A 15,202-nucleotide genomic window follows, 5' to 3' on the forward strand; every position below is an offset into this window, starting at 1 on the left:
ATCATTAGAAGAAGCATTATCAACTATAATTGCAAATACTTTCTCAATACCCTAATAGAATAAGCATCCCTCAATTTCATTGCCAATAGTATCCCCTTTATAGTTTTTCACCACACAAAAATTCAAAATTCATTTCTGTAATGTCCATTCCTTATCAATCCAATAAGTTGTTAGACACATGTAGTTGGAATTTTGAATTGAAGTCCAACAATATGTGATGAGTGACACACGAACTTTAGATTTCTTAAAATACCTTTTCAAACGTTTTGCTTCTTCTAAATATATCTTGTAACACAACTTAGCCATAGTCGTGCGAAAGGGACATGTAAATCTCAGTTCAAGCACTTCCAACATTTTTTTAAAACCTTGCTATTCCACAACTCGAAATGGCATCTCATTCAAAATGATGAATTTAGCAACTGCTTTTTTGCACTGTTCTGCATTATACGGGTGATGATTTACCAAAGGAAGCAAAGAGTAAGGATTGTCCTGCCTTGGCTTTGTTTGGATTCTTTGGGCAAGAATCAAAATGCCGTCAAAGGTTCTTAGTCCCAATTTTAGAAGAATGGCCAGCAAATTCCCTTCCACAATAGTTACATTTGGCTTGATACTCACCTTTTTTATTTATAAACTTCTCAAAATGATTCCACATTTTAGATGTTGTACTCCTTTTACGTTTGGAGGGTGGTGCTTCTTCAGCTTGGGTAGGTTTAGACTCAATGGGTGCTGTGACGGTGGTGGTAGTTTTAAGTTTATGGTCCCCTTCCATATCTTGCACATTTTTTATAATGAATGTTAAAGTAAAAACTATATAACAACCAAAACAAACCGATTATAGACATATTTAATGTTAGGTGCAGCACGTTAAGAATGACACACAATACAAATACAATTACCAACAAGCCTTAGGAAATAGACAATGTCTTGTGGGAAAGACTAAAGAGTCTTGACAAACTTTAACATTAAAAAAAATATACCACCAGCAGTAAATTAAAGCAAATGTAAAAGTTTGTTTATGAATTTTCAATAGACTAAATCTATCTAAAAATTGGTTTAAAATATAAAACTTTGTTTGTTATCAGTGAGAATTATAAGCAGAGCAAAGTACTGAACCAATAACAGCCAGCCAAAAAAATTAAACAATGTGATCAATATGACTAAAGAATCATGAATCTTCTAAACACTCAAACATGCATATAAATTTAAAATTCAATATAACCACAGAGCTGAACCAGAGAGCCGAATCAGAGAGTTCAAACTAAATTACCAAATACCAACATAATATAACTAGAGTTCAGACTAAAATTCAATATGATTAGTGTATCAATCACCCAAAAGTTCAGACCAAATTACCAACAAATTATAACCGGAGAACTGAAGAAGAGGACAAGAATGCATAAATATAAACAAAGAGGAGAAAATGAAATTAGTGGATGCAAAATGGTGAACGGTCGAACGCTGTAGTGCTGTATAGTGAAGCTGAAGCAAAATCCCAAAGTTTGGCACACTACTCTCAGTACTCAAAGAAGCTAAAATCCTGATCAAATGTCGCTCGACTGGTTGTGAAAATTGAAAAGGCAACAGTAGCATATTAGAATGAAGAAAACTTAAAATTTTAAACTTGAGATTATAAGCCATCAGCCCATCACACTCACCGACTGATGCAAAGTCACGAACAAAGGAGGGGAGACAACTGATTAGTCAGAGGAGAGCTAGGCAGGGGCGACTGGTTGTGGCTGGCGTGGCTACTGGCAAAGGAAAACAAAAAACCAGAGATGAGAACTGAAGTGCCAGAGGACGAGAGGATCAACTCGCACCTTGTAGCTCGACAGTTTGCAGTCGCACGCACATTGAGAGGACCTATTTAGGGCACAGCTGAGAATGAGACTCTCACTATCTCACACACTGACACAGCTGAGAGGACGGGCATCACGGATTCACGGGTCACGACAGAGGCTAAAACAGAGTTGAGCTTATCAGTCCATGGTTTAGTTTCACGCCTTCACAGGTTTCAACTACCGAACAGCTTGGGTCTTTTTTTTATTTGAAAACAACCCCCAGCCCAAAACCAAATGCATCTCAAACCCAGTCCAGCCAACACTTTTTTTTAATATAAACGGGCGGGTATAGGCCACCCGTAGCCTTACCCATCACTCGCCCATTTATTGATATACGGGCTTATACCCGCCCATACCCGTTTATTTTTCTTAAATAACGGGTATGGATTAACCCATTTAATCACTGGTCGGGCGAGTATGGGCGGGTATACGGGTTACCGGATAAATTGCACAGTCCTAGGTGAGGCCCATAGGGTGGGCAAAAACGTATTTCACGGAGACTTCATTACAAATTTATAAGTATAATTTATATATAATCTATAATAATTACTGTTATCAATTATTAATTACTAATCAAAATAATATGCAATAATTTCTTTAACATTTTCAACTTATTAACTTATCATTCCATTCAATCTCTTTTCCTTTCTCTATGTTGTTTGATTTGATTTTTACGTTTGCTGGTTGTGTGGAACATATGAATTACTGAGCTCCTCAAGCTTCCATTTGTTATGAATCTAATCTAATTGCTCTGTGTTTTATGCTTGACGATTAATGGTATTGCACTTTTGCTTACTCAATTCAATGTTTCTTGTTACTGTATTTTTGCGGTCAATTTATATGAATTTTTCTGCTCCCTTTCCTTCTAACAAACTTTGAAAATCCACCACAGCAAGTAACAACGGGCCAAGGAATGCCGGGTGATGAAAAATATGACCTCAATGCGAAGCGCCGAGTTTCTTTTATTAAGAAATATACAAGGATTGTTTCTATCACCCAAAAAAAAAAAAAATATATATATATATATATATATAAATATATTTAAAAAAATATGCTAGTCACTAATTTTACTATTGTACAATTTCTAGCAACAAAGCAATGTGAATGCTACTAATACATGGAAATACAAGAGATTATAGCTTAGAGGAAGAGGACTGCAACCTTGCACAAGCATTGTATTCCCCTTGCAGCTGTCGAATCTCTCACTGACAAGCCACAATGTTGAATAGAACTCCAGTCCTTTCCACAAGATTATTAACTTTGAACAAGCATCCGTCGGAAACGTAAAGTGTAAGCGTAAGTCCACAGTTGACCTTACATTACGTCAACTGGTTTATATTCCAGGCCAGACAAGAAATGAACAGAGTATCCAACTCTTCCACTGAAGCTTGGAAGCCCTTTCATGTCCCATGCGGGAAAAAAAGGTCGAGGACATAAAAGGGGATCTAGTTGAGTGCATAATGAACTCGCTCAAGAAGTTGGACCACCTGGTTGACCTGAAAATGTGAAGGTGGGAGTGACTTCAATCTTGATTTCACCATTTCCGGTGGTTCAGAGGATAGAATGGCCTCTTGCTGCATACTTGTTAGCTCCAAAAACTGAGTCAGCATGTCACCATCAAGCATCTTTGGTGTTCCAACCTATCCATAAGATGATAACAAGAGAGTAAAATTAATGACTGAAGGTACAAGAGTAGACTCTTTTGTTCTTGGAATTAGAGAATAGAAACAAAAGTTTGAATCTGTCATAAGGTGAAAACCAATCCTTCTATTATCAAGTTTCCTGAAATGCTTGATAAAAAACTAAACCCGTAATCATAGTCACGAAAATATGAGGGAGATGCAAGAAAGTAAAATACCTGAGTTGAACAGGTATGGAAAAGAAAACGTATTTTAACAAGCTGAACGACTTTATAATCAGAACATGGTCACAAGAAGTCGAGGGCGAAGAGAAGTACCATGAACAGACTTTCTCAAGCAACTACAAATTAGAGCCAGAAAGAGGCCACACCAAAAACTCAACTAAAATTAAGTAAATGAATCCAGTTAGTGCTTACTGGATTTTCACGGCCACGAAACTCAAAATGATTGTTTCCTAAAATAGGTGCAGTCAATGGATGGACAACGAGTCTAGCTTGCACAGCTTCTAGGAGCTCATATTCTTCCCTACAAAAAGACAAATGATGTTTCTCAGACATGCCAGGCCTTTAAATTAAAAAGCGACGCTAATCTGCACTAGAGAATCGCCCCAAATTCACCAATCCAATGAAAGTTGAAGACTGCAGATGTGAATGTGTAGGGTCTAAATATCTGTACAGAACTCTAAGAGAAAAGAGTCGCATAATATGGATTGAGGAGGGTAACGTTTATGTTCTAGTTACAAAAATTATTCATCTTAATATTAGTAGAGAGAGCAACCGCCAAAATTAATTGGTACCTTGACAAGCGAATGAAGATCATAATGCTTCCTAACAAAGTAGTAGCAACTACAGTATGTTGTAATGAATCGACATTTGTCTTAGGGCCATCACCACCTTGCAAAATATCATCCGCTGGAAGTCTGTATGAATATGAGCCCTGAAATAACCATAAGCTATAAAGGTGATTTCTGCGCAGCAAATGCAAAGGGTGGGAGACAAGAAGGGCAAGGAGGAAGAAAAAGCAACATATGGGAACCAAAGAACAAATAAGCAGCAGCTTGAAACCGATCAACCACAGGCATACAATAAATGAAAGCAACATCCTTTTTCCTCATTCATTCACGTTTACAATACAACACACATGGGCCAAGGAACAAGTCAAAACATGAGGCTAGGGTGGAAGGGTAGCAATGACCTGCCACCAATCATTGTAAAAGTTCAGAAACATTGCAGTTTTTTCTTTTCTTTTATTTATTTTTTTTTTTTGGTTTGAAACTTTAGGTATTTCCTCTAGAAGTCAGCATACATTGATGAAAAACAAGTGTGACCCAAAGATATGTCTTCTCCTGTAGAGGAATCATCTTTACCAAATCAGGCGATGAATTTCAGCATATTGGATCTGCAACCTATATCTTCAAATTTCTCCAAAGAAATGCAAATAAACAACTTTTCATGCATGAAATTTTTAAGGATTTACCTTCTGAATGCTCATGGCTACCTCACCCATATAATAAGCACATCTTAGCTTCAAGTTGCATTCTGGACTGGCATTGTCTGAGGCAGGAGCACCATAACAAATAAGGTTACAACCTTGTTTCTTTCTTTCTTTTTTTTTGGGGGGGGGGGATTCAACAAATAATTAATCCAAGAGCTTCTTCAACAATAAAGTACAGTAATAGAATAAAAATATATTCTTAAAAATTAATAAATAAGGGATCACACTAATGGAGACCAAGGAAGTTTGAGATTCCCACTCCGATATTGAGTAGAATGGGAAACTCTATTTAGTACATAAATGGATTCATTCTCTTGCCTCAACAGTGTTTTTGGAGGAGAACTCTCCACCCTGTTTTGGTGCCCATAACAAGGTAAGACAAACACCTTCAGCAACGATTCAAACAGCACATCCTTTATAGGAAAAAGGGGAGGCTCCTATTGCTTTACATACAATGCAGAAACGTAGCAACCATACATAAATTATAAGGTTTTTAAATGTTTTCCAACAAACATGTAATTGTTGAACTAGTAAAACAGATGATTACTCTGTCTGGATTAACTTTCATAAAGGCAGTACTGTATGGAAACAATTTTAACTAAAACTAATACACAAAAAAATTTGATAGCTTCAAGCTATCTGCATGCAATTATATTATTTAATCAACACCAATCCCTTCATAATAACCCTTACTTAGCACCCGTTTATTTTAGTTTTTTTTTTTTATGAAAATATCACCTTTTTAAAGAAAAAGTACCCTAAGAATGTTAAAATGTTTGTTTAAAGCTTTTAAAAATAATTAGAATATTAAAAAAATCATATTTCTAATCATATTTCAAATAAAAAGTGCTTTTATGATTGTAACCAAAGACAAAGTAACTTAAATCAGTTATTCAGACAATCTGAAAATTACTTTGTTTTTGTTTTTGTTTTTTTTTTAAGGTTTAAACAAATGGACCTTTAGTTAGTTATAATGGTTAGTAACAACTAAATGCTCAATCGGCTAATAACGACACTAAATAACCTCCTTTATTAACTGACAGTGAAAACTGAGTAACTACTAATCCTACGTAACACAATCAAAATGTTAGGGTAATCCAGTATTGGGCATAATTCTATCACAACCATAAGCAAGCCATGAAACACTTTGCCGCAAAACCAATTAGTTCATATTTTAAAAGCCTGAGGCCTGAGAACATAAAAAGTTCAAAAAGATAGACAATGATTCACACAATAAAAGGTGGTAATTGACAGCTAAATACATGACTTGAAACCCAAGCGGCTTAGTTCAGCCTTACCTTCCAGATGATCAGAACATAAAACAGAAATGTTGCCTTTACGATCTGATACAACAGCAGTATCAGAATCCAAGAGAATGCAATCAGCGACTAACCGCTGCAATGGATCGCAATAAAGTTGCTCCAACTTTCTTGCTTCCTACAATTGAAGATGCAAGTAATTATATATTATATGTAACATGAATACATGATATTTATTAATTGACTCCAATATTGCTTCTAACATCACCCAATTTTTTATCTCATTTTTATACAGTAATTGTACATATCACATATCCTTATTTTGCATTTTAGTCAAATGTGACTCTGCAAAAAAGAAAAAAAAAATTCATTATCTATCTCCGAAAATTGATGTCATGCCCTTTTGTTAAGTCTTGACTTTTTTTTTTTATTATTACCATGTTTAATCTCATTCTTCATCTTATTAACATTCTGTGTCTATTCTTTGTTCTTCCTATTTGCATTCTCTGCCCCAAGTCCTAGCATCTCATCATCTCCCTTTATCTTCTTGCAGCCAACATCCCACTCCATCACTAATTAAAGCAGTATCGTGACTAGAGAACCATGATCCAGAATGTCCAATCATACACATCACAAAATATGGAGGGCAAAGAGCTCCAAAAGTAAAAAAGTTTTATAAGAAACAGAATACAGAAAAGCATGAAGATAAGTTTCACATAAAATAACCACAATTAAACAAAAAAAAAATACAGAATAGACATCCAGTCTCTGCATTTTCCTTCGTTGATTTATATGAGAATAAGGTCATTGTCACTCACCTCATGGTAAGAATAGAAAAGGATACCATCACGACAATCACCAACAGCAATTCTAGTAAAATGGGCAGTCAAAGATGTTATCATAAAACGCGTCCTTCCAACAGCAAATTTTCTCACTCTTTGAGGATTGTCGTTTGGAAAACCACAAACATAGAACTGGAAGGGGGGGAAGAAAATAAATTAATCAGCAGAGAATGGGAAAGAAATGTTGTAAAATAAACATGTATTGAGCATACATACAGAACTTTCTGATGTTGAAAGAGAGAGATTGTGATATGATAAACAAGACATAATGAAAGAAGAAAAGCCAAGACTTTACAACTTACAGCATTGCCAGCAGAAGCCAAGAAGTAGCGATCAAGATATGGACAGATGGCAAGGACCATTCCCTGCCATGTAGTTGCATAAGCCAATCGCAACTGCCACACATCATTTTCATCATATTTAACACCATCAGAGCTATTATCATCAGGGCTACTCCCAAGGCTACTGCTTGATAGCTGTTCAGGGGCAGATCCAACAATTTCACAGAACGGAGAAGTTCTTTGTGATAATGACCCTGCCTTGGAGCACAATATCATTGAACCACTATCTGAATTTTGCACATGCTCAAGGCAGAGAACAAGAAGACGGCCACTGGTACTGCCAAAGAAGGATCCAAATATTACATAGCTACCATATGACAGAAAATAAAAGACTTTATTGACATTCTTTCTCCTACAGGTCTGCAGAAAAATATAGTAGGGACCTCTTGTAAAAGTAGGCAACATGAAATTTGTTGGCAATGTACTAATATTTTCATACTTAACAAGATAAAAAGATAAAGGAAAACAGGGTAAGATAACAAATTTACTAAAAACGATAGCTTCATACTATAGGCAGAATTGAGGAGTTAAACTTTTTGACTAAGCCTATCTTGGAAGCCAAACGACTACTTATATGCATCTATTGCTAAAATGCAGCTAAGGATGCCCTAACTTTAAACATGTTCATTATTTGAAGATAATGATAGCAGCATTGTGACAAAAATATTCAAAGCTGTACATGCCATATAGTGAAAAGTCTGGGTGTCCTTCAGTTTTAGATCTATCATGGAAGGAGAATGGAACATAGCACTCCTTGTGAACATCTCTTCCAAACAAGACTTTCATAGATCACGAGTAAAAGAAAATTCAGAGGTCCTATTTTGGTTGGTGAAGCATGCTCTGGAGATAGATGTATCCCAATGAAGTTTACTTTTGCATGTTCAAAATCAATGGGATGTGCTCGTATGAGCACCTGTGTGTGCGTACACATCTGTATAGATCATTTTGGCATGGTCCCGAAGAAACATTTTGCAAGTTGCTGAATGGAGATTCAGGCTATTTAACTTATACAACCCATAATGCAACTTAGAAGAGGTAAGTCATTGGCAAGTCAATAATTGGAAGGAAACCAAACTTGTCAATTAGATTGTGACTAAAACGAGGAATAAAAGATAGATGTGAAACCTCTCAGCTTCACCGTTTGGCATTATGGCAGGACCAGAAGAAAGACTAGTTCCAACCACGAGCACCTGATCACCTCCAACCTTTACTAGTTCCATGGATTTTCCTATTTCTCCAAGTTCAAGTTTATAAGAAGACAGTATTGAACCACTTAGGGGATCGACACAGCATATGTCAGATAAACATGTATCACAATTCAATTCAGTTCTTAACACAATCAATATCCGGCTTTCATTGTGATATAAAACCTTCCGTGGAGTGCCCTCCAAATGAAACTTATGAACGTTGAGTCTCTTGCTATGCACCATCTCCACCTAATGCATCACATAACTAAAGCGCATAAATAATGACAGAACAATGAAGGCATAATAAAAAAAGAGCTAAAAGAAAAAAGAAAGCAGTAAATATTACATAAGTATGACTTTTTTTACCAGATGTAAACAGTTATTGGCAACAAATAACATTCCTTTTGGACACTCAGCAGAGAAGACAGGAGTGACATGTGTGGAAGGCTGAAATGAGATGGAAGTATATGAAAGACTGTGTCTTGCACTATGCAACAACCACGGCCTATCACTTAGTGCAATTATATCAGCATCAAGTGTGTCACCCAGAGGCACCAAGAAAACAGGAGTAATACCAATGCGACGGATAGCAATCAATTGAAGAGTGGCAGGAAAGTCCTCTTCCTTGTTAGATATATTTTCCTCAGAATGTACCAAATTTATATTAAACAAAGCAGCATCCATGTTTAATAGTGGTGAAGCAGGTCGATCTGATGGCCACTGAAAGCGAAGAAGCATCCCATTCCTTAATCCAGCAAGAACATAAAACCTATCAACACAAACAAGCCGTACATCCTGAGGTATACAGCCACTTATAGCTGTACCCATTGTACTCGTATATGAAATTGTCCCACACGCTATAATTGTAACCCCTCTGTCATGTGTAAAGGACAAAATTTCCACTGAAGGCCTATGTGTGCCAATAACAAAATAGTTACCAATGTCGCCACTAGGAAAGGAAGCAGTGAAGTTGCTATGTGTTGAAATGGATAAATCTGACTGTTTTTGCTCAAATTTTTGTCTAGGAATGGAAATGCAAGATAATTCATTTTGCAACTCCAAATGTTGCATTTCATAAATTTCATAATGATAAGCCGATACCAACCTAACCCCAAGGATCAGCAAAAAACAGGGATTAGAGGTTGATACAACCACAAAATTATGCCCAACAGCCCCTAAATTGATATTTACATTGCCTGGTGACCAGGATGTGCAAATAGGAGAGGGCATAGGAATGCCTTCATAGTGTGCAGTCTTTGTAGGCAAACATAACCTCACTGCACATTGGTGAATCTGAACAAGCACACCATCACTCACAAGGCCACAAGACAAAGTACAGACATTAGGTTCAAAACCAACAGAATCAGTCACATCAGTAAAACTTAAGCCAACTGACAATATTCTGGTCTCTTCAACAAATGATAGCACAAGAAAAGAATGATATGAATCAATAGCTTTCATATTAAGTGTCCAAGTACCAGTGACTCCTTGATATATAGGAGCAGTCCTCAAAAGCTGTTCTACACAGATACCACTTCGGATAAGCCTTAATGACCCCTCAGGTGCCACACCACAGCAGGCAAACATTTGATCATGCTTCTCATCATGATGATCCACAACTACCATATCCAAGATTGGGGCAATGTTTTGGACAGGACAACTATAGCATAGCCTTCCATCTTTGAATTTCAAGACCATGCCATCCCCCATTTCTACAAGTGCAGCTAAATATCCACCCACGACCCACAAAAGTTCCTTACAGGCTAAACCTTTGTACAGACATTCTGAGAGATTGACTTTAAGGTCATCAGAATCGAAACAAATCTCAATCATGAAAAATTCTCCACTATCTAAGCAAAAGATCATCTTAGAATCTTTATTATTTTCAGGCTCCCAACTCCATGAACATATATACTTGTAACAAGAATTAGAACAGCCACTGTCACTGTCTATACACATGGGATCAAAATCACTCAGCACCAAAGAAGCGCAAGCAGCAGCATTAAAGTGCTCATCATCAACGTCTTGTAATTTACAAGAATCATCTACAAAAGTCTGGTCTTCCACAGCACTGGATAAAAAATTTAAGCTAGTCCTGTAGACACAAAGTGGGTTACAAGCATCTCTGAGATCCATTAAGAGAATGTCCCCAGCTCTGAAAAGAAATGCAAGTCCATGATAATTGGGAACCTCAACAATGTCATGTGCTAGAGGTCCAGCTTCAACAAACTGAGAAATAACATATACTGCACGTGCTTTAATATTCCATTCTAATAGAAGCAACTCATTTAGCGACTCTCCCCTCCTGTAGGATATAATTTTTTGTTAGTGCACTTCATCCACGACACATAATAACAAAAGAGATTTTTCCAATCATAGAACCCAGTCTTAAAATAAACTCTTAATTATCATACCTATTTAGAAGAATAGCTAGTACAGGATTATGCTCCTTGTTTAGTTGCCTAGAATCTTGTGATATAAAGCACATGCTCCAAATGGTACCATTTATGCTGCGTCTTTGGATGCTTCTATGAGAATTTGCAGCCCCTTCACTTTCAGCAGAGTAAGTTATTCTCTAGAGTTACACAACAAGAAAATCTCATAAGAATTCTTTTTTCCTGAAAAAGAAGAAATGTTCCAACCAAAGTAGACCCAAAAAAAAAAGGACTTACAATAAAGGAGGATAAAATACAATGCTACAAGTCTAGGACGTTGAAAAAAACGAAGAAAAAAGATGCCAAAAAAATAATAATAATAATGAAAGACACAAAGCTGCTGACAAAGCCAACTAATATATTTGAAGATATATCAAGCCTTATCAACAAAATAGCTAAAAGCATGCCCAGAGAGATTACTTTATCCAATAATGTATGTCTGTGTTCTGGAAAGAATCCCTATCCTATACATAAAAACATGTGTGCTAATATGCAATCACATCTAGATTTTCGAAAATGGAAAATGTTACAGTAGTTCTGGACCTCATCAATGATATCACTGCTTTTAGACATTGACATTGAAAAGAGAGCTAGCTGATCTTCATATGCACTGACAGCAAAAAAACAACCACTGCAGAAATGAAACCAAGAGTCAATACAACCAGTATAGAGTGAAATTGAAATATGCTTACAAATAAAACATAAAACAGATCGTGGACATGACCAGAAGGCAAGTATGGATGCTTTCAAAAAATTTCTGTCCGGAAAAGGCATCACCTGGTATCAACTGCTAGCATTCTTCCAGGAATATGCCTTGTGCTTCCAGCATTAGATAGCTGAACATGTGTGACAGGAAAAAACCTAAATTGATGCATATAGAAAGAAGGAGGAAGCTGAGTAGAGAATAATTCAAGAACTTCACAAATTCAGTAGCAGCTAACTCAAATATTTCCACTTTGAATCATACAAAGTGGTTATTGGTTATTGTTACAAAAGGCGGTCACTGAATTTCAATAGTATATTGCTCAAAACCAACAAATTACCAAGAAAAAGGGAAGACAAAGCAAACCTGTGCATTTCATTGCAAAATGTAAGCAATGTCAGCTTCCCAGAATCAGATATAACAACCAAAAGGTCTTTACCCCACATCTATAGAACAAAGAAGGATCAAAAAAGATTCAATCTTGGTGGGAAAAAAATCTCAACAACTGCTTTGATCCAACATAGATAGTTGTTTTTCAGGGAAACAAGCAGCTCTACTATCAGCCCTTGGTTAGTTAAGCCAAAAAGAATTTCCACTGCACACACCTTTGGATCCCACGCATGAAAATTCCCATTCCACGGTAACATGGCCAGATCTTTAATCGTGCCAAAAACGGGCTGATCACAGATAGATTGTACAACCCCATCCTCGCCAATTATCACCAATTCTAATGACGTTTCCTGAAAGTACAAATCAATAGCAACAGCATGATACTAATCCAATAATACTAGTCATAACAAAAGCATAAAATAGTAAGATAAAGCTAGTTATACGAGCGGGAAGAAGTCCGTTCCAACTTCCAACCCAGACCAAGCATTAGATATACAGAGTTTACATCCTTGATTGAGGAGAAGTATTCATACAAGAAACAAAACACACAAGGAACAATTTTAACAATCAGTTGATTCTCCAAGTCATCACTTTCTTCGTATAGCATAGTGACAAGCAGTGAAGAGTGTGCCAGCAATGAATTAAAAGTCTTAAAAGGGTCCAGTCGGAGCCAAAGTTAACCAAATGAACAAAAAAAAAAAAAAATACTCGAGAGGTTCCATCCCTAAAACCCACCCCTCACGGAATGGAAGCCTGATTTGAAGCTTGATTTGAATAGTAGCACCAGGAAATTCTACAAATTAGTTCTACTAAAAAAAAAAAAAGAACATGGATAAAAGAAGAACCTTGCCAAACACAACGTCCCTGGAGGAGGGGGAACGGATGTGACCATATAGGACCTGAAGAACGACACTTCCTCTGAGAACGCACTTGGCAAGGTAGTGGGCGGTGCTGGAGGAAGACGATGAGGGCCCGCACTTAGCAGACGAGCACTCTTCCTCCGAAACAGCCATTGGCAATAACTTAGAACTCACCAGTGTGTGACGTTTAGGTTAATCTTAACGGTTGTTTCCGAGAAAACTATAAAGACGACAGCGTTGAATGGTGTTTGGTGGTTCTTCTTGCTTCCATTGGAACACTAAAGACGCATGCTACATCGTGTAGGAGGCAACGAGAAGACTTGAAAAGTGCTTCGCATTTCTCACCCAGGCGAGATGGGAAGAATCATTGATGCATTCACCACCGGTTTTTCATTTTTAATTTATTATCTATCTATTGTATTAGTCATTAATTTCTTCTAACCTCTCCCACCGGCAACACGACCTGAAAAGTAAATGCATTAGCCAATATACACTCGATATTAGTCATTAACCAATATACACTCGATACTCCATAACGTCTATAAAATAAATGCATTAAATTAAATTATTTATAATTACAAGCAGTCTGACTTATCTTCAACTAGAAAGCAATACTGTGCAACGGCATTAAGAAATAACAATTTTTGTATTAAAACATTATAAAGTGAAAATATTTTACTTCAAAAAAACTCATGAAAAATAAATTTATAAAATGACAACACTATAATAACCGCCAACTCCATCGTAATTTTTTTTTATCATAATAATAGGTTTGTTCAATATAAAATGATAGTATTGCAAGAATTACAAGGTCCTTGGGGATTGGCTTAAACATGCCAGTGAAGACATCAAGAAAATCTCACCCACTACTATCATTAAATATTAGTGAATGAAAGTAATATAACATGGCTAAGGATTTTTAAAATTGATATTCTGGAATATTTTTCTATATACTAGATTGACAGTAGTATTTGTCTTCAAGTTGTTTTTAAAATCATGAATCAATCTCTTGCGTCTTTCAACATTTCTTACCTTTGAGATAGCAACATATAACTAACCACGAGGGATTACTGGCCGTTTAGGAAGATATAAACCAATGTTGCTGGGAGGCTGTCCCCTGGCTCCTGTTAATTGTTGTTGCAAAGGATATGATAACAAGAAATTGCCTCCTCTTTGCCGTAAATGGGAGTCTTGAACCTTTCATACCATTCAATGAATTAGAACTTCACGTCCAACATTGGAACGTTTTCATGCTCGGCCTTGATGAAATTTTTGCTTCAGAATGTTATCCCCAACCCAGTGCCATTACAAAGTGCTGAAACTTTATCAATGTTTTTTATAAGCATTACAGGGACTCCTGCCTTCAGTGTCAACTTATGTGGTGGTAAACCTGAATTGCTAATGGTATTTAGAAATTCAAGGGTGTATAGATCCTATAAAGTATCTTAATCCTGACATGTTCTACAAATAAATCCAAACTTAAGTATTCAACAACTTCTCCAGATAGAATAGAGCATGCATAATCATTTATTCTATCAACAATCTCAATGATTGGAATCAATATAGCTCGATTGATAAATGAGTGTGCATCATTTAAGTGTAATAACAATCCTGGATAAGCTGAAGACATAATATACACCTTTTTGTACATCATTGTCCATTTCATTCTCAAATCTTTTGGCCTCATTTGATTCATCTGAAATTGAAGTTATTAGTTTCTCTTAATGTTTATAGGATTTAATTATTTGAAATTTTATATTAAATTACAGCACTATAGATGTATACATTACAAATAATCCTTGCATGAAGAAGATGAAGGGCCAATTGTTCTCGTTTCATTTCTAAAGCCTTTTTTTTTTAATTTGCCCTCGCAGCTTTTTTTTTTTTTTAATGCAAGATGGATTTTAAATTTGACGTTGATGCCTCTTCATTATTCTGAACAGAAAATGCAATCATCATTGAGATAGAACCAATATTAAACATTTGTTTTGTGAATAGATTGATAGAAGATGGAAATAGGAATAAAAACGTATAATATAATAATATATACACGTATGACATATAAATAACAACAATAATAACAAGGTAAAAATGCATGCCATAACTAAGATTTTGAGATGTAAAATTCACTCACAAGATTTGAAAATATCATGGATGATTGATTGATTGTTTGATGTATGGAAGCAAAAGACACATAGTCGAGTTCATAATTA

At 36.1% G+C, this 15,202-nt stretch overlaps 1 protein-coding gene across 2 annotated transcripts; it reads right to left on the bottom strand.

Moving 5' to 3' along the window:
- Positions 1 to 2,842: 2,842 nt before the first annotated feature.
- On the bottom strand, positions 2,843 to 13,370 carry LOC129305700 (uncharacterized). 2 transcript variants are annotated; one of them, XM_054945688.1, is made up of 15 exons: positions 12,975 to 13,370; positions 12,345 to 12,479; positions 12,106 to 12,185; positions 11,814 to 11,897; positions 11,580 to 11,667; positions 11,016 to 11,176; positions 8,968 to 10,906; positions 8,540 to 8,850; positions 7,376 to 7,691; positions 7,050 to 7,205; positions 6,271 to 6,409; positions 4,955 to 5,031; positions 4,275 to 4,414; positions 3,895 to 4,003; positions 2,843 to 3,478 (listed from the first exon to the last, which is right to left on the bottom strand). In XM_054945688.1, the coding sequence occupies exons 1-15, from the start codon at positions 13,140 to 13,142 to the stop codon at positions 3,284 to 3,286; spliced, it is 4,098 nt and encodes a 1,365-aa protein (XP_054801663.1). In that variant the 5' UTR covers positions 13,143 to 13,370; the 3' UTR covers positions 2,843 to 3,283. The 2 variants fall into 2 exon arrangements, with proteins under 2 accessions (XP_054801663.1, XP_054801664.1); XM_054945689.1 differs by lacking the exons at positions 12,345 to 12,479; positions 12,975 to 13,370 and having other exon boundaries at positions 11,814 to 11,872.
- Positions 13,371 to 15,202: the final 1,832 nt, after the last annotated feature.

Source organism: Prosopis cineraria, unplaced genomic scaffold (assembly GCF_029017545.1).
Source record: "Prosopis cineraria cultivar Desert tree isolate PC_DT_omini unplaced genomic scaffold, ASM2901754v1 PC3, whole genome shotgun sequence".
Lineage (NCBI taxonomy): Eukaryota > Viridiplantae > Streptophyta > Magnoliopsida > Fabales > Fabaceae > Prosopis > Prosopis cineraria.

What these genes read in the sequence shown, in the direction of transcription:
- LOC129305700 (XM_054945688.1), bottom strand. Translation starts at nt 13,142, where the DNA reads ATGGCTGTTTCGGAGGAAGAGTGCTCGTCTGCTAAGTGCGGGCCCTCA. An exon ending in ATCTTCATTCGCTTGTCAAG is followed by an intron (nt 4,004 to 4,274) that starts GTACCAATTAAT and finishes GTCTTTTTGTAG; the next exon opens with GGAAGAATATGAGCTCCTAG. An exon ending in TTCGTGGCCGTGAAAATCCA is followed by an intron (nt 3,479 to 3,894) that starts GTAAGCACTAAC and finishes TCTTATGGATAG; the next exon opens with GTTGGAACACCAAAGATGCT.